This window comes from Heliconius melpomene, chromosome 17 (genome assembly GCF_056956725.1).
Source record: "Heliconius melpomene rosina isolate 202511_hmr_F chromosome 17, ASM5695672v1, whole genome shotgun sequence".
NCBI classification, from domain to species: Eukaryota; Metazoa; Arthropoda; class Insecta; order Lepidoptera; family Nymphalidae; genus Heliconius; species Heliconius melpomene.
This window is the reverse complement of record NC_140405.1, coordinates 12,423,935-12,443,572: the sequence shown is the minus strand read 5'-3', so window position 1 is coordinate 12,443,572 and position 19,638 is coordinate 12,423,935. Positions and strand designations below refer to the sequence as shown.

The 19,638-nt window shown below is 31.1% G+C and overlaps 3 protein-coding genes and 1 long non-coding RNA gene across 6 annotated transcripts; 2 read left to right on the top strand and 2 right to left on the bottom strand.

Annotated features, from left to right (window-relative positions):
• Positions 1-658: 658 nt before the first annotated feature.
• Positions 659-1,640, bottom strand: LOC146530342 (zinc finger X-chromosomal protein-like). Its single transcript, XM_085200889.1, has one exon. It carries the CDS (start codon positions 1,384-1,386, stop codon positions 709-711), a length of 678 nt encoding a protein of 225 aa, XP_085057015.1. The 5' UTR covers positions 1,387-1,640; the 3' UTR covers positions 659-708.
• A 4,217-nt stretch (positions 1,641-5,857) lies between these two features.
• Positions 5,858-9,412, top strand: LOC146530341 (uncharacterized). Its single transcript, XM_085200871.1, has 4 exons — positions 5,858-5,876; positions 5,957-6,058; positions 6,177-6,782; positions 7,482-9,412. The coding sequence occupies exons 2-4, from the start codon at positions 5,958-5,960 to the stop codon at positions 8,035-8,037; spliced, it is 1,263 nt and encodes a 420-aa protein (XP_085056997.1). The 5' UTR covers positions 5,858-5,876; position 5,957; the 3' UTR covers positions 8,038-9,412.
• Positions 8,866-10,569, bottom strand: LOC146530340 (uncharacterized). The gene is made up of 2 exons (XR_014878934.1): positions 9,651-10,569; positions 8,866-9,537 (listed from the first exon to the last, which is right to left on the bottom strand). It is a non-coding gene; the product is annotated as an uncharacterized LOC146530340 (long non-coding RNA).
• Positions 10,556-18,325, top strand: gkt (tyrosyl-DNA phosphodiesterase glaikit). 3 transcript variants are annotated; one of them, XM_085200852.1, is made up of 15 exons: positions 10,583-10,708; positions 10,817-10,833; positions 11,503-11,601; positions 11,900-12,038; positions 12,313-12,524; positions 13,199-13,378; positions 13,596-13,698; positions 14,105-14,230; positions 14,867-14,962; positions 15,435-15,605; positions 15,862-16,012; positions 16,422-16,524; positions 16,883-16,982; positions 17,237-17,447; positions 18,020-18,325. In XM_085200852.1, exons 2-15 carry the CDS (start codon positions 10,818-10,820, stop codon positions 18,140-18,142), a joined length of 1,830 nt encoding a protein of 609 aa, XP_085056978.1. In that variant the 5' UTR covers positions 10,583-10,708; position 10,817; the 3' UTR covers positions 18,143-18,325. The 3 variants fall into 3 exon arrangements, with proteins under 3 accessions (XP_085056976.1, XP_085056978.1, XP_085056977.1); XM_085200850.1 differs by lacking the exon at positions 10,817-10,833 and having other exon boundaries at positions 10,556-10,708; XM_085200851.1 differs by having other exon boundaries at positions 10,616-10,833.
• Positions 18,326-19,638: the final 1,313 nt, after the last annotated feature.

Here is a 19,638-nt window from a genome sequence, read left to right as displayed (position 1 = left end):
AATATATACTTTATATCTTCGGGTCCTTTAGCTCAGATTTAGAACTTAGTAAGGCGAAATAAAACGTGTGAAATTGAAATAATGGGATCCATTAGAGCCAATGATTTTCCTTTATATTTGACAGATGTGACATATCTGTAACACTCACTTTATTTTAATTTTCTAGGAATATAAATCAAATTTCGCTAAAATATAAAAATATTGTTTTTTTAATTTTTAAAACACATCTGAAAAACATCATTTAAGTAAAAAAAAACGTCATTGCCATACAAAGGGTTAAAGGTTAAAGAGGCTTATATCGGTTAAAGTCCAATAATGTTTGTTCAAAACTGATAAGAAATTACGAATACATTTTTTTAAATATAATTTTCAACAAATATCGATCTGAATGGAAAATTGCTTTATTTTGCATCTATACAATTCAAATATAACATAACAAACATAGACAACGAAAAAAAAAGGCAAAGACATTTGATTTGACCTGTTGCTGGAAGTTTTCCCGCATATATTACAGGAGAAAGGCCTCGCACCACTATGCACTTTCATATGTTCCGACAAATAATAACTTCTATGGAACGATTTACCGCAATCCGGCACTTTGCACTTCAAATTGCGGAATGCGGTAAATCGTTCCATAGAAGTTATTATTTGTCGGAACATATGTAAGTGCATAGTGGTGCGAGGCCGTAAATCGTTCCATAGAAGTTATTATTTGTCGGAATATATGAAAATGCATAGGGTGCATTTATAGGGCTTCGCTGAACGACTGAGGTGGGTCCACCGGTGCAGTTTGAGGTTCCATTTGGTTGTGAATCCTTTGTTGCATCTGATGCAGTTGTAGGGACGCTTGCCGCTGTGCGTTAGGAGGTGAGCGCGTAGATTCGCTCGGAGGTATAACTGTTTACACACAGGACAAGGCACATTTTCCCTTCCCTTCTGCGCATCAGCGAAATGTTCATTATGCGACCTCCGCACATGTCTCGTAAGCGACGCCACGTGAACAAATTTGTCGCTGCAGTACAAACACGCTTTGGGCTTGTCCTCGTGAGTTTTCTTATGCCAGAGGAGCTTGGCCCTAGAGTGGAACACAGCACCGCAATGGCAGACGAAGTCGCAGATTTTTGTCTTCTTTTTGAAGTGGTGACGGTCTCTGTGTTGCACCATATTGGAGTACCGCCTGAAGGTGTCGTCGCACAGCGTGCACTTGACGGGGGCGCGGCCCGTGTGCGTGTTGTGGTGCTCCGTCACCTTCTGGCGCGTTATGAAACGCTTCTCGCATATGTCGCATTTATAGTTCTTTATCCCTAAATGTGTTTTCACATGTAAGGCCAGGTTTGCTCTTCTAAAGAAACACTTTTTAGAAGTCAAACACTCAAGCGGATGCATTTTAAGTTATTTTTCGCCCCTATCCGTTTGTTCTTCCCCCGCGCCAATAATAATAATAATAATAAGAAAAAATATCTATAAAAAATAATAATAATAAAAGTCTTGCACATTACGAAACAAAATTGCCAATGTCGGAATAATCCATGTGAAACGTCTCATATCAAGAATTCAATTCAATTCAAAAAACGAATTGCACAATTTGAACCTCTTTTGTTATTTATTAGGTGCCAGATAATAATAGCATGTTTGTTTTTATTAAATACGATTACAGTATGTTTACATTCTTTACTATATATACAGGGTGTCCCAGGAGTCAACGATAAAACGAAATCAGGTGATAGACCAAGTCGTGACAGTTATGAGAAAAATATAAAAAAAAATCTTTGTCATGTATTTTTCATATTATATTGATTTTAAAAAATATCGCAAAAACCGACACCCCGTGATGGTTTTTCAAGTCCCAGGACTACAAATATTACTCTTTCTTCATTTTTTTTTCTGTAATGTAATCATGAGTAACCCTTCTGTCAATTACAGTTTAAGATTTAAACATACCTGCATCAGTTTTCAATAAAATGTGGTGTTTTTGCCAAACATTAAATTCAAAATATTTACTACACCCAACTTTAACCGACTGTACTATAAAAAAAATGTACTACACTGTTTTTGCAAGTAACTTTAAAAGTTGGCGCATTTAATCTGGATTCCGAAATGGTACGACACTTGCTGGATTACTTCTTTGTTGAAGAGAGAAAAATCGAAATACACGATAATCGGGATGACGTTTAGCTTTTTGGTGTCTTTTCCGATACATTCTAGCTGCAACATTTGCGTTACATAAACATTCTCCATGAATGAAATGCATATTAGCAATGTGTCAAAGACCGAGTATATCGCCTGCGAGACCCCGGACTCGAGCACTGTCCTTATAAGTCCTGGGTCAAGCTGAACGTCATCCCGATTATCGTGTTAAAAAATCCGTCGAAATCCCGATTCCATCGAAAATATGATAAATGAGATCTGGGCAACCCTTTTTCACAAAATGTCAACGGATGAAAAGCCTCAGCATGAAAAATGTTCAGAGAATTGGTGCAGTTGGAAGAAGTTGCATCGAAGCCGACGCCAAACGCATTACGCACGCGGAGACATCTCTGAGCGACGCGGCAAAAAGTGCGCGCGCGCTCCAAAAATCCACCAGGAAAGACGAAGACGAAAATTTGGCCATCGAAGGACAAATGTATGGTGCTGGGATTGCAGACTAACGGCAAAAATTTTTTTACCTTATTTTTTTTATTTATTCCAATAGAAAACTATTCGTACAACTTTAAACGCGTTTTTCTCGAAACACGGTTTTTCGAAATGGCACGCAGCATCACTCGTACAATTTTCATTTTTTTTACTTGAAATTTTGACCAGATGTGAACATTAACATTATCTTGAGAATGTCGATCGGGATTTTCAATAACTTTGATTTTTTATTAACAAAAAACTAGCCGTTTTTTTCGTCAAAAATCAATTTTTTTTTTTTCAAACGCACGCCAAATCCACAAAAATTGATATTTTTTAAAACCCGATCGACATTCTCTAGCTATAACCCTCTAGATTCATGGATTTTTTTTTTGTTCTAGATTCAAAAGTGCACCAGTAGTGCTGCGTGCCGCGGACCCCTGCATGCAAAACATGCCCCGGGAAGATAGCTGTGGAACCGCCATTTTGTTTTTTTTCGCTATAAAAAAATTTGATAATAAAGTTTAATGTATGCCCGATAACACCCTTAAAAGTTACCGGGTACACGCGTAGCTAGTTTCAGAAACTAGTTATTTCTGTAACTAGTTACAAATGCTTCATAAGCAGTTGTAAGTTTAATAAGATTACTTTTATAGTTATGATTACGTTTTAGGTTAAATTACAATATCTTGCTACTAAAATGTAATTATTTATTAATTTATTTTATATACAACTAGTGGACCCGAACGCGGCTACGCCCGCTTGAACTATACGAATATTTATTAAATATGTTTATGAAATTATTTTCAGTTTTCAATAGAGAGATGCGTTAAGCAAGCTCATTTTGGGTGACGTTTAATAACAATAAACTTTGCAAATCGTTGCTTAGCAAAGCGACAGTTGTTATTAACATGGCGGAATAAATTGCATGTCAAATTAATAAGTATTTTAATATGTGGGTATATATCGAAAATATTACAAATATGCGAAAAAAAAGTACCCTATATTCATCCCGAGACCCTCAAGTATCTCTATATGAGTGTTTTATCACAATTAAATTAGCAGTTTGGCCCTGATTGCGTAAAAGACAGATAGACAGACAGACAGACAGAGTTACTTTTGAATTTATAATATAGGTATGGATTATTTTTATATATTTTTTTATATACACTTTATTATATTATATATTTTGAATATACAGGTTTTTATATAGTTTTTTCGCTGATCGCTCTTTAGTATTATTTGATATATTTAATTAAAAGATTGAGTGTACGGAGTGAAATTAAAATTCCAAATTAAGTGAAAAAAAATTAACACACAAAATACATTCAAAAAGAGGGAATAATTTTACACTTACAGAATGGAAAAAGAAATTTAAAAATACAAAAAAAAACATAAACGCGAAACTGACACGTAATAGCAAAATAATCAAATTTAAAATTGGATGAAACTTGAGACCAAACTTGAGGTAAAAACCAGCTGGTTATGGGTTCGATCCCCACTCGAGGAGATGAAATATTTATTTAAATTAATATTTTCATTTCTTCGCTCTGGTGTCGAGGTAAAGCGCGGATTTGAGTTCTGCCACTAAACACGCAATGCCTCCAGAATTCGGCAGGAAGTGGGGAACCTAGTGTAACAGAGTGTTACACTAGGTTCCCTTTGCCTACCCTGCTGTGTGTGGGAAACAGCGTGAAGCTGATTTATTTATTTTATTTTTTAAAATTGAAAGTAAGCACAGGGTACAATAGATTAATTTATTTATTTATTAGGAAGCCAACGTTACATACTACAAAAACAGGCTTTTAAACTTGTAACATAAACACAGTTATAAATGTATAACTAGTACTTAAATTAAAATTAAATGTTAAAAATTTACTACTGAATATACATAAATAAAGCCCTTATTCACTAACCAAAAATAAGATCTTAAAAAAAGTAATAAAAATTGTAAGCTCAGTTATGGATTCTTTATTACGTATATAAAATATTTTTTCTGTTGAGCATTATACAAACGTAACGAGTCATTAAAAACATCAAATTCAAATTTTTGTGCTAATTTATTATCAACATTCAAAGTTCTATTAAGTGGTGGATTTAGGCCTCAATCTTTTGTAGCGAACCTCGTTTTGAAATTTGGGGTACATGATCTTGCATTCAATCTAAGGGTAATAATATTAAGTTCACCTAATATCTTTGAACAATCAAGACACTAATTAGTGTAAAAAGCAAAGATCGGCAATATTTCTGCGATGGGATATTTTAACATATTATAATATTTTAATAAGTCATCGTACTTCGTGATCTCTGGAAGATAACATTTTTAAAAACTTTTTTGAATTCGTTCTAATCAGTTTTTATGTGTTTCATAATCTGGATTCCAGACAGTTGAACAATATTCTAATTGACTCTTAATTAATGAATTATATAAAATAATAACTGAACTGGAATTCTTAAAAGTCTTAGTAGATCGCATAAAAAATCCCAATGTCCTTAAGGTATAAAAGTGAACGTCAAAAGCGATTGTAACCGAACCTCTTTTAATAAATAATAAACATTAAGAAAGCTACGTCACGCTAAACAAAAAAAACTCGGAATTGGTTAAAATCCACCGTCGTGGCGGCACAAGGGCGTGGCTGTAACGCGACGGTTGTGGGATCGAAGGAAATTAAATATTTATTTACATTTATATTTTCATTTCTTCGCTGCGGTGTCGAGGTAGAGTTTTGTTTTAATTATCGATATAAAATAATAATCGATCAAATTGCATTAATGCATACATATTAAACTACTGTCGTCTCTTTTTTTCTTGCGGAACGTACTAAAATAGAGCAAGATGCAACTATATAAGTGTCAATGTAGCTATTAACAATAATATGGTTTTTTCTTGGAATTTTCATAAAACTATAAATAATATAGTTTAACTTCTGCATTTACAGTTTAGAATCGCTTTTTCGTTTCATTGGGTGTTTTAAAAAAGTAGGATGTTTGTAGCTTTTTAATCAAATTCGCCTATTCTCGTCTCTTTTTTTCTTGCGGTACGTACTATAATAGAGCGAGATTAGTGCTTACTGCTTACTCTCATGAAACTACGTATGTGAAATAATGGCTATGTGTACAGAGACATAACCACAACGTAACATGTGTGTAGTTTCGAATAACCGCGTAGCTCCGAATCACGGCATAACTAGTTTCGACGACAGCCCGAAACTAGTTATGCCGTGATTTGGCTCGTAAGCAGTTTCTGAAACTAGTGACGCTACGTAACGCCCATGTCTAAATTCAAATCAAACAATGATATGATTGTATTTGTATTCTAATTATTTATGTTTTAATTTTTTAGCATGAACCATAACATTAAAGAAAAGAACCACATTTCATACAAGGACTTGAAAAGAAAAATTCCTGTTGAGTGTGAGATCTGTGATAAAATATTTGATAATAGGTGAGAACTATATTAAAATTCTTAAATAACCTCCATGCAAAAACTGAACAGATTTAGATTAAACTTTATAGTAATATAGCAGAATAACATGTAGGCTACAATTTATTTTCTTTTTCAGATTTGATAGCTTTATTCATAATGCTTCACACATTATAATACCTCTAAGACAAAATATTTTTTTATTTTGTAATAAATGCCAAGCAATTTTTACATCACAAAACGCTCTTAACATTCATTATCTTAATAAACACCCCAAAAAAATTTTAATCAAGCAAGATATTGATGAAAATAATGAAGCCTTTAACTTAAATAAAGTTAAAAATGAACCTGTTGATGAAATTGATTCATTCACAATACCCAAAGAATCTATAAAGGACCGAATAAAATTTGAAGATGAAGATTCAATTTACAATGGGATTCTAAAGGATTTTGTAACGGAATGCAAAGTGAATATTCAAATTTGTGATGAGTGGAGTAAATTAGTAAAGCCTTATACTGAAACTAGTCTACAACATTCTTATGAAGGGAATTCAAGGAATTTAAAAAAAAGTCTGGTTGATAAGTTAATATTAGACGAACCTTTAACTGATGAGTATTCTACTGATAATTTTGTGTTAAATACATTTAAAAGTGGAAATGATAACAATGAAAGCATACATTATGATAATTTAATGAGGCCTGGGATATATAGTTGTAAATATTGTACTATTTTGTTTCCTAATAGGTGAGTAGTATAATATTTATTCAAGAGTGGTTTGAGTTATAAATTGAGAAACTTATTATTTTATTTAGAAATATGTAATAAGTTTTTTAACATAGTGAGATTTGAACCTGCACCTGTTATTTAATATCCTCTATGGAAACAAAATGAAATATCTTGACACTATCACTATACTATATAAGAATAATTTAATTATAAACATTGCCTTTATTAGTATCATTTCTATATACTATATAAGAATAATTTAATTATAATCATTGCCTTTATTAATATCATTTCTCTACCTTTGTAAAAAATATATTAATCAACAAATTGTATCAGGTAGTCATGACATACTCTGCCACCCCATAGGCAGTGTTTAAGGATGGCTTTTCAAAATTTTTATATGCAGGATAACATAAAAAAAATCAACTTCACGCTGTATCCCACACACAACAGGGTAGGAAGAGGGTACCTAGTGTTAAGACACTCTGTTCCCCACTTTCTGCCGAATTCTGGAGGCGAGGATTGCGTGTTGAGTGGCAGAACTCAACGCCGCTTTGCCTCGACACTAGAGTGAAGAAATGGCAATATAAACGTAAATAAATATTTCTCTTCCTTGAATGGGAATCGAACCAACAACCGTCGCATTGCAGTCACACCCTGGTGCTACTGTGCCACGGCAGTCTCAAATTATTTATTTTATCAATAATTTCATTACAGATTCTCCCTTATACAGCATGAAGTTGTCCACATAAATATAACTAAACCAAGTCCTCTATTATGTCCATACTGTGACAAATACATTGCAGGCAACTGTCACAATCTACACAAACATATTGAAGAAACTCATTCAAATTCAAATAAATGCAAAAATTACACACCAAGCACATGTAAAAAATGTGGCTTAAAATACAGAAAATATTCAAAACATGCTGAGAATTATCATTTAAGAAGAAATTCAGTGATTGAATTAAATGAAACATCAATAAATGAAAGTAATGGAAACAGTTCATATAAAACAACTAAAAGTGTTTGTGAATTATGTGTTAATCGTATAAAGTTCAAGTTTAACCAAAAGTATATTATAAAAAGTACCATAGGTTCAGTGGAAGGGAGTAAACTGCCTTGTCATTTATGCGGTTACAGATACTTTGAATTGAAAGTTATTGAAAGAATAAGAAAAAAATGTAGTAAAACTAAAAAAATTACTAATGAAGACAGATTGAAAATAATACAGCGTAGATTTCAAAGATTAAATTTGATTAGTAAAATTTAGATGGTGTTTCGTTTATCACAAATCTTTACTAATATGAGTTTGTTTGTCTAATTGAAATATTTGTTGTGTTGTAAGGTCCCTTTATTGAAGAAGACTATAGGCTATATTATAATTATGGTTTAGTTTTCAATGTACATTACTGTACCCGCGGTCAGATTTACCTTTCGCACTTAGAATGTGTTTCATACTTAAAGAGTAATTGAGATTGACACGGCGAGACAACAAATACTGACTTTATCACAATGGTGAATCGGTGGTGACGTGGCTGTGAGTTGAATTTCCACATGTGGTATTAAATTATTTTCATTTCCTTGCTCTGGGGAACTCACAATATCTCAAAATTGCCACTCGAAAATGAGTAAGAGCTTCATACTCTGCTATTCATGAGATTAAAATATATTTTTAAGAGACATTATATGAATTTTAAAAAAAACTTGAAATACTATTTTTTTGGATGGATTAATTGATTGATGAGATTCTCCCAATAAAAAAAATATTATTTCACTGACATCACTATTTACAAGACCCTAGTATGAAAAGTATCATATTATAAGTATAAATGACTGGATAACAGTTTCACGCAGTGGCACAGTGTGCTGAGAAATTGACTGGTTTGTGGGTTTGATCCCTACTCAAGGAAAGGAAATATTTAAATTTGCATTTTTATTTCTTCTCTCTTGTGTTGAGACAAAGGGGGGCATCAAGCTTCGCCACTCAACACAAGATGCCTCCAGAATTCAGCAGAAAGAGAACTTGCTGTGTGCAGGATACAGCAGGAAGCTGAAGCTGTGAAGGTTGATACTAAAGGGTACAATGAAAGATACAAGATTTACAAAATATGTTTAATCATATTATTATACTTTTAGTGCAACTTATATTTAATATATCTTTGTTTCTATAACATTTAGTAGTTTTTTTATAAGCTTGTACTGTACTTTCACATAGAATGGTATGCAGAGAAAATCTACTGTTAACACACCATTTCCAATTAAATTAATTCATTCTTATTTGTGTACTGTACCATAATTGGTTATTATTTTTCTCTTCCTTCCTCTTCCTATCTTAATATATAATACTAGGTACAGTGTGAAGCATAAAGAAGAAATATCTTATCAATATTTTTAAAATCAGTCATTTTCATAACAACATAAAACAAAAATAAAATAGCTTAATCATCCCACATTTCTTCATCTAAAGGTATTTTCTTTAATTTTATATTTTCTGGCTTAACTATAACTGTTTTAGTCTTCAACTCATCAGGACACATAGCTGCTTTGGAAGGACAGCCTAAAACATGTTCTTTCATTTTCTTTTCAGGCAAACGATGGGTAGCATTATATGGGCATATAGCATAATATGGCTTGTTTTCTTTACAGCGTATTAAGTGAGATTGAATTCTAGATCTGGGCACTCGATGTGATTTTTCATACGGGCAGGATATGAAAGGATCATCCATGTCTTTGTATTTCTGCTTGTTTTGGCTTTATAAGTATCCAAAAACTCGAAGAAAAAAAAAGAAAGTAAATAATATATAATATCCTCTTTATATCTTAACAAATAATATAGTAACGGTGTTTTTTTTTAAATGATAATAGTGCTTAGTAAAATAGTACCTTATTTTATTTTTATGAATCGATTACAACGTATAAATTATCGGTTCGGTTCTTTATTTATGGCGCTTCGAGCGTGCCAGTTGAGCACTATTCACTTCGCCAATGTCACGTTGTATGGCAGTATGGAGAACACACAAAGGAGGTCGTATAAATTATAAAAACAGGCATAGGCCAAAATCAAATGTAAATTTTGATGTTGACATTGACAGTTGATGAAATGTTGCTAGTTGTTTTTTTAGCTTTACGTTTTGTTATCTTCCAGGCTCTAAATTTTCTTAAATTAGATACCGTATTTAGTTTTATTGAAATCTAGTTTACTTGGAAAAGTGATAAATGCACAATTTTTAACTCTAGGTTCACTACATTATTTTATTTAAATATAACTCAGCTTCATGCCGTATCCCAAGCTGGTTCCTTCAGTAGGTCGCTATTTACGTGACCTTCGTCCAGTATCTTTTATACTGTGTTTTCAATGTTGTCACTGTTGTCTCACTCTACCTCCATTACCGCTCAATATTCCTTCATGAATATTTTGTCAGTCTTTCATTCAATGTACCTTACTGTACCTACCGATTCGTTCGACGTGTTCACGTGTTCTCTGTAAAGAGACTTTACAGTCTTCAGCAATATATCTCCTTGTTGAGTTCCGTCCATCACTGTAAAATGTGTACCTATTCTTTTAAAATTTCACCGTTTTTTGAAAGCACCCCTTTTATGTAGAACAAAATTAGCAATCTTCGGGAAACACTCGTCCATTCGTCGCAATTTCTCTTTCCTTTTTACCACATACTTCAATATTTCCATTTCATGATTCACTGCTGTCTAGCTTCTAGGAAACTATTTCTTCTTTATTTAAATAAAACTGTAACTATAGGTAATAAATTTAGCTGGAGGGGCAACCCATAATCGTCTACGGACTACGGACCACACAACACTATTATAATTCATAGACCTATTATAATTGAATTACAAATAAAGAAATATTAGATATATGGCAGCACTTTCTTTTAATACGTCAAAATATATTCCAAAAGTTGGCGAAATTAAAAGTCGAAACGGTAACAAATTGTAAATTTTTATATTAACAAATTATGATTTTAAGTATTTTATAAAACTTTACCTAATTTTTTACTATTTCATATAATTATGAACCCTTCAAATAAAAGAATGAACAAAATGGATAGTAAGTTTGTTTTATATTTTTCTTTATTGTTATTTAGTAAAAATATTACCTATTTAAAAGTGTTTAAAAGAAGAAAGAAATAATTGTCTTAGTCTATTCTCTATGTTATTTATATATTCATAATTACATAAAACTACATATGTGATATTTCTATAATATTTATAATTTATATTTAAAAAGCATTTATTTGAATCAAAAACAATTGCAGCAAAATGGACTATTTTCAAGTAAACAGCATTATCCAATAATATTTTTATATTTTTGTGTTATTAAGTGGTAGTTATAATAAGTATTATTGTATTAGTATAGTATATTATATAGTAGTAATAGTAACAAGTATTATTGCTTAAACTGGAGATGTCTTTATTCGTTTCTGTGTGATTTACATACAGAAACTAACTTAAATATTAATTTATTACTTGTTTTTTATTGTAGAATATTATTACAACTATGAATACATTCCATGTCTTACATTTATCAACCTATCAACCTGAGAAGGGATTACATGTGCATGTCATTTTGTATATTAAAAAAGAATAATACTCAATGAACATTTTACACCATCAACATAAAAATAATTTTCGTCATATTACATTTTATACAAGAAATTTGGCAGAAAGTGAAGAACATCTTAACACTTGGTTAAAAAAAAACCATTTTATCTTCCAGATGACCAAAATGCTAAAAGGGTGAAAAAAGAATGTACTTATGCAGAATCTTGTTATAGATTAAATCCTGCACATTTTAGAGAGTACAGTCATCCACATTGTAAGTAAAAAAACATGCTTGGAAAATGTCCAAGCTCTCTTACCACTAAATCATAGTGGTGTTATCTAACTGTGACGATAACGATTGTAAATTCAATTTCTTCTTGAGTGAATAAGTTATTTTCATTTCCTTGCTCTGTTAACAACACCAAAAACCCCAAATTATGTGAGGAATAATGTCTCGAAATTTGACAGATTCATTAGAAACATTGTGCCTTAACACTGGGGTGCATAAGAAATGAGCAAGATTTTTTGTTTAATTTTTATAATGATTATTATTTTGTTATTCTCATTTTCAGTAGAAGCAATTTTGGATGAACACAATGGCACAGGAGATTACATTATACCAGATAAGTATAGTCTACAAAAAAGTATGATTCTGGATCAATTGAATATTATTTTTGAAAAAAAATTGTATGAACCAAAAGGAAAAAATAGGTAAGTCTCTCTTTATTTTCGCTGTAGGTATATATATATATTTTAATGACACGCTGTACCCTGCATATAGGGTATCCTGCTATATTAAGATTCTCTGTGTTCCCCATTTTTTGACTAATTTGAGCTTTATAATTTGGCAGAGAAATGAAAACAAGTTAAATAATATTGTTATTTATATGTTATTTATAAATATTTGTCCATCTAATTAGATAAATGATGAATGATTGTTGATAATGTTACAGCTCTGAATAAATTTTAAAACCATACTTTTCAGTGTTAACAGTACATCATTAAATAAAAATGAGTCAACCAAGAACGAAAATAAATATAATAGCACAAAAACAAATGATTCACATACTAAAAAAAATGTTGATTACATAGCGCAGAATAAAAATAAAATGAAAACAAATGAAATGTCACTGAGTATAAATAGTAAATGTGAGTCAACTAAATCACCTACGCCAGGAATGGAGAAGAAAATAAGAGGCTTGTATTTAAAAATATAAGATATATTGAATTAATCACTGTGGCCTATGTAGTATACAGGGACACAAGCAAACGACTGTAAACATGCAATATGCGGGCTACAGAGCGAAGCTCCAAAAAAATTTACTGCTTAATACAATTGAGCATTTTTAAAGTGGTACATGTGAGTTCAATTCTCACTAAAGGGAATGTTTATTTAGCAGATTTGCGCTTTTTCCCGTATATTAGATAGAAGCAACCTTGTGACAAGACTTTTTATTCTCCACTCCAATTCTAAAAACATTAATGGAGAAATGAAAAAATATTTAAAACAATTGTTCTCCTAGATTCAGAATCGAACCCACAACCATCATATGTGACAATTTCTAAATTTTAGATTGTCCCTATCAACTGTTTTATCAAAAATACTTTTATCATTCTTTGTTTGTATGTCTTTATATAGTAACTTTTGAGAAACGAATAATTATACGTAGTTACAAATAAGTATATTATCGGTAGTAATAATTTTTTTTTTATGCTTGCGCTTTATTTCTTTTTAACATATTTTTTTTAAATATGACTTTAAAAATGTTAAAAATTAACCAAATATGTCGAAAATCTCAATGAATGTTAAGGAATCAATTACATATAATTATTTACTCTAAATAATATATAATAAAACTTTTTACTTCTAGATTCAGACTACCGACCGATGGTGCCCCCAACGAAAAGACCCGAGGCATTTCTAAAAGTAGTATTACCGCGGGGCAAAATGGCTGAAAAGCACAACCAATCAGCCCCGTATCATATATTTTATACAACAATAAATGATTCAAAAGAAACACATAATCAACCATTTTCTATTACTTTTTTGGGTGAGTATATAATAATAATTTTACTGTACTTTTTGTTATTAATTTGATTATATTTTTCATAATCGTGTGATTTTGTTTTATCTATAAATGTATAAGCATTATTATTTGTATACTGTCTTTAAAATTGAAAGTTTTAAGTTCTTGTATGGTTTTTCTTGTTATTAAATAAACGAATGCAAAATATTATTATCACTTTACACAAAATTATTTTTTTTAGAACTTCTCGACTCCAGTCTCGGTGAGCTAAAGTGTTCGTTACAAATTAACTTTATGGTAGACGCGGGGTGGCTTCTCGCGCACTATTATTTCGCTGGTTATAGGTAATACAGGTATTTATTATTATGTTTATTGTTCATTAAACAATCATAAATGAAAACATTAACAAATTTCTGCTTTCCTAAAACGATTTTTTTTTGCATTGATGTGAGGTTATGTTTGTGTATGCTGTTGTTATACAAAAACAAGCATAAAACTGAAACTAAATTTTTTTAAAATTTTTTTTTGGATTTATAGTAAAATTTTACAAGATAAAGTGTTTAGAACTAGTTAATTGTCTGGTAATACTAGGTTAGGTTTAATCTAGATTGTATAAACAAATTAAGCCAAAATAAAAACTAAAGCGATATTTTGTCTTTTATCAGAAATTATTTTAAGTTATAAAATTATACATAAGCTTAACATATATTATTTATTTTTGTTAAAATATAAAACAAAAATTCATTTTAGTGCGAAAAAATTAACAATCCTTTATGAAGATGATTGTGGACAAGATTTGAAAAATATAAGCAAGAAGAAACCTAATGTGGAAGCTCAGTTTGTTAATATGGCCACACCGTTTGGAAAACATCATACGTAAGTTATTTATATGTTATTTGACATGAAAATAATCATTATAACTGGTATTGAAGTTGTTACTGGCACACAATTCTGGAGGTATTGCGCAGTGAGCGGCGAAACTCAACGCCGCGCTTTGTCTCGTTACTAGAGCGACGAAAACGAGATAGCCCCTGTGGTACGAGTACTACACAGTTTTTACTTAATTTTACTATTGGAGAAATCAAAACGTGGATGGCATTACCACCTTGGTGGAGGACTTGCTATCATCTTCTCATATCTTATGGTCGTCTTTAAATTGTATTCAAATTCACCATTACTTCGATTTAGATAGATAGTAATAATTGTATTTAAAATATGATAAATGTCACCAATTAGTTTTCTATAAGAGAGAATGCATTATTATTTTCTATATATATAGTATATTTGCTTCTAGGGAGCAGATCAGATTTGTCTTTTATTTTGCAGTGGTTGTGGGTTTATTTCCACTTAAGAAAACATATTAAACAATAGCGTCAAAAAATGTAAAAGATACTAAAAAATGCCCAGCCCACTTGTCCATAAGTCATGTAAATAGTGGAATAAATATACATAAAATGGAGAACATATTATTGTTTCTAAACTTATTGTTTTTAAAAAAATGTCTTTTTTTAGAAAAATGATGCTACTGTGTTATGAAGATGGATCTATAAGAGTAGTTGTGTCTACTGCTAACTTGTACTCTGATGATTGGGAGAATAGAACACAGGGGTAAACTTCTCTTGTTATTTTCTATACAGTTAATAAATAGTACTTATTTGATTGCTCTAGTCTAGTATTTGTCTAATAAAGGCGAAATAAAACATTCTCTGAATTGTACATGGTCACTTGTACATGCGAAAAGTGTGGACTTCGCCTGAACGGGGAATATTCGAAATATTTTCATTTTCCCATTCTGGTAAAACAAAATAACATTGGCATTGGGTTCTGTTAATTAACACATATATTTTTTAAAGAAATGACCAAAATGATGGCCTTGATGCTATCTCTTTGCGTACGCTGATATCTATAAAAAATACGTTACGTAGATACATATGTATAATACCAAAATTTAAAGTATTTGTAAAAAAAATTCTAACAAGTAGAGCTTATTACACTGTTCAAGAATATTTAGAGGATAAACATTTATGGAATTAATGTCTATTGAATGCAATTGAATTGAATTAGCAACATTTTTGTTTAGTCTCTGGTTCAGTCCACGATGCCCCGAACTGCCCCAAGACTCAATGCCCTGCGATGGAGAATCGGTCACTATGTTTAAACGTTCTCTCATAAGGTACTTGGGTCACTACCACTTGCCACAGCTAGTGTTTTACTTGGACAGGGTGAAGAGATGCGATTTTAGTCATATAAAGTGAGTTTCTTTTGTATTTTTTTTATTTCATTAACATTTTTTAAGAACTTTAATACTTAAAGTTATGTAGCTGCTAGTCCATTTCTTTAATTATACTGCTAATTATATTTTAACACACAAAGTCTAAACAAATGAACCTTCCTAAAGTAAAAATATAAAAACAATTCTTGAATTCTTATAATTATATATATTAAATTCTTCTTATAAATTAATTCTTGAATTAATCCTATAATATATTAAAAAAACGTATTTTAAGTGTTTTTCTAGTATCGTCAGTCCCGGGTTCTCATTTTGATATGGATTATGGTATGACACGAATGGGTTCACTTCTGAGACAACATGCGATGGGCTCGTGGCCGTTGCATGCTCAAGCGAGTAGTTTGGGCAGTTACGGGGCTAAACCTAGTGTGAGATTTTGTTTTTTTTTAGCTTTTTAGGTTTTAATATTAATTTAAATATAATTTACTGTTTTTATTAATTTTATCCAAGATTAATAGAAATTCTTATTAAAGAAAACCAATTAAAAAAATTAACGTAGCGGGATTCGAAGCCGGACCCCTTGAAAGAGATAGAGAGAAGAGAGAAAAGATGCTAACAACATAAATAAGTTGTAAGCTTACTGATAAGTATGTCGACGTAGTTTGTTGAAAATATATGGTTTAGTAATTAGGACGCTTGTACAGTAAAGAAGAGTCGCAAGTTCGAGTTCCGTTACTTTCTATAAAGACTTTTCTGTGCTTATTGTAAAAACTTTGAAAATTTTAAAAATAAATTACATTGTTTCTTTTTTATTAAAACAACTGTAATTATTCACAGTTGTGGTTGACAGGTGATTTTCTACACCATTTCACAAAAACAAAGGACCAACCCCAAACACTGAGCCAACCTGCCCCATTGAAACTGGTATATCCTTCGTTAGGTAATGTTTTATTTCGATATTAATTAGTTAATAGATTTAGAGTAAACACCCTAAAGTTGTTTAGTGATATATTCTTCTGCTTTTTTCTATTTTACGTTGTGACTAAAAAGTAACCTATAAATACTTCCAATATTTAAATGTGCCATTTATATGGAATTTAAACTCCACTAAACTATATGACGCTAAACTATATCTTGTCGCAGTAAAACAGTGTGGGCTCGATGCCCACTCGGGGGAAATGAATAAATTAGTTCCATTTCCTTACTGATAAAACAAAATGCGGCGTTGAGTTCTGCCATTCAACATGCAATGTCTCAAATTTGGACGAAAAGTAAACATAAAATAAATTTTCCTATAGAAAACGTAAAACAATCGCATGATGGCCTCCTCGGTGGCGGATGTTTGCCGTACGCGGCTGAAGTCAATAATAAACAGTTGTGGCTGAAGGATTTTCTATAGTGAGTTATATTTATTACTATTTCTTTGTGTTCGAGTGTTTCAGCACTGCAAAATGTTCCTAATTATCTGTTTTTAGTAATATAACATGTGCTGATTGTAAAAATGATACTGGTTTCTTTTTATCAGCTCTAGTTCTAATATTATCTATATTTACAAGTGAAAAAATATCACAAAAAAGTTTTTATTAATAATAAAATCATATTTTTGTCATATAATTTCCTCATATTTTTAACCTATTTTCTTATATTTATAGCCAATGGCGTTCCAAATCAATATATCGAGACAAAGCTATGCCGCATATTAAATCGTACACTCGTGTTTCACCCGATGGCAAAATGGCTGGATATTTTCTTTTAACTTCCGCCAATATAAGCAAGGCGGCTTGGGGTTCTATTAACAAAGGGAATAGAGCGTTGAGAATTATGAGTTATGAATGCGGCGTTTTGTTTTTGCCTAAATTTGTGGTAAGTCGAGTAGATTTTAAGTTATATAATTTTTCTGATTTTGTGGTTTTTTAGACTCACGCTGTATATAGCAGCTTCGGCTGAATTTTCACGATAAGGTTGAGTAACGGAACTGTTACGTCGTTCTTATAATTTAGTCTAGTTACCAGAGCGAGGAGATGAAAATATTAAATATTTCACACCGCTGAGTGAAAATCGAACCCACAACTGTTGTTTCTACAGCCACTGGGAAACGAACGAAACTAATTTTAAGTTTTCTTCGCTATCCTGCTATATGCGGGATACAGTTTGAAGTTGAACAAAATATCTGTCTATCCTGCTATATGTAGCATAGAAGAAATTAACTTTTTACATATAATGCTCCAAAATGGAAGAAATGGAATTGAGAAATATTTTAAATAATAATAATTGATTTGCTACTAGCAATATCATTCAATTCAAGATCTATAATGTTTTTAAGTAAAGACTTACACACAAATAATTATTTGCTAAGTAAAAACTTTTTTAATATAATAAATAAAATTTATTTTTTAAACTTATTTATTTTTTTTTTTTTTCTCTAATTACCACAGATAAACCAAGATTATTTTCCATTAGAAGAAAATGCAAAGGACCGTCTCATTCTGCCTTACGACGTACCTCCTATCCGATACACCAGCGACATGACACCATGGGTATCAGATTATTTGCGTTAAATTAATAAATAACATTGTATGTAAAATTTCGTTTGATTTATGTCTATTTTTAAATATGTCTGCCTATTTGTATTTTACTTTAAAATTTCTTGAAATCTTTGCTATGTGATATACAAATATTATGAAAAAGGTTCGATTATTTGCATTAAATTATTTAATATAATATTTAATATATGTAATAAATTTGTTTCATTTATTTCTGTTTATTTCTAATTGAAATATCACGTCAGTCGTGGCGCAGAGACACAAAGTGTGATTGCAAAAGCGACTTGGTTGTGGGTTCGAACCCCCCCTCGAGGAAATGAAATATTTATTTATATTTCCGTTTCTTCGCTCTGGTGACGAGGCAAAGGCGGCGAAAAGTTCCGCCACTAAACACAATGCCCTAAATATCAAACATAAAATAATTCAATTACACGAGTCATTGAATTACCTATTTTATGTTCGTCTATTACTGAAATTTCTTGTTCAATATCGAACTAATTACCATCAAAGTCATGTTACTACTGAGTTACTGTGGTTTTCACACATAGAAGTAAGTATATGATTACAATCGATGAAATGTAAACACTATAATAATATTTCAAGGATATTACCGAAGCATAAATTAGGACACATATTGTTTCTGTGTAATGTAATTAATATTTACTAAAAGTACGTTTTGAGTATTAGTTTTATATTTACACTAATATCTCTGTATTTTTTGTAGTTTAAAGAAGAAATCTAGCAACAGGATACTTCACTTCCTCTCTACCTCTACCCCACGTTCCGTCTTAATAAAGACGGTAGCGAATAAATTAAAACTAATAACGTCGATTTATGACTAATGAAAAATATAACTAAACAAGATAAATAACACATAGATACAATAAGCTCACAATAAACATTCAAGTGTGAGTCGGTCTTGCCCAGAACTGGCTCACAAATTTTAATTTATACTATTTTTATTATGTATGTACACATTTTATACGAAATGAACTAAAAATATATAAATATAAGTTTGTAATGTGATTTATTTGCAAATACAAAATGTATACGTATTCTATAGAAATAATTAAGATATTTCCTTTATTTAAATCTAATATAAGTTCTCACGTCGCGTCGTGCCAAATTTCATAACTGCATCGAATTTCATACAAAATGCAGTAAAAACGATGCGTAAACTTCGTATATTTTGATTGCATTTATGGGTAAGACTCCCCGCAGAGCTTCTACATATGTGCGAGTTGATGACAGTGAACGAGTTGAAAGAGGTATTCTTAGCCATTCACGCTTCGTTACCGCTTCTAACCCGTTAGGGACAAAGCGTGAAACTTAAAAAAATGTCGACTTATAGCTTAAAATCAATAAAATATATGCTAATTTCATATAAATCAATCTCTCAAAATCGAACTCCTTACTACTTTTATAAAGCAATGAATTCACACTATACAATTTCCAAACTTATCATACCTAGTTATTAGTGAAATGAGTAAATTTTTAGCGATTTCTTGTAA

Coding starts and splice junctions, on each gene's coding strand:
- LOC146530342 (XM_085200889.1), bottom strand. CDS start 1,386: ATGCATCCGCTTGAGTGTTTGACTTCTAAAAAGTGTTTCTTTAGAAGA.
- LOC146530341 (XM_085200871.1), top strand. CDS start 5,958: ATGAACCATAACATTAAAGAAAAGAACCACATTTCATACAAGGACTTG. Junction 6,059..6,176: donor GATAAAATATTTGATAATAG/GTGAGAACTATA, acceptor TTTCTTTTTCAG/ATTTGATAGCTTTATTCATA. Junction 6,783..7,481: donor ACTATTTTGTTTCCTAATAG/GTGAGTAGTATA, acceptor ATTTCATTACAG/ATTCTCCCTTATACAGCATG.
- gkt (XM_085200850.1), top strand. CDS start 10,642: ATGGCAGCACTTTCTTTTAATACGTCAAAATATATTCCAAAAGTTGGC. Junction 16,525..16,882: donor ACTGGTATATCCTTCGTTAG/GTAATGTTTTAT, acceptor ATTTTCCTATAG/AAAACGTAAAACAATCGCAT. Junction 17,448..18,019: donor TGTTTTTGCCTAAATTTGTG/GTAAGTCGAGTA, acceptor TAATTACCACAG/ATAAACCAAGATTATTTTCC.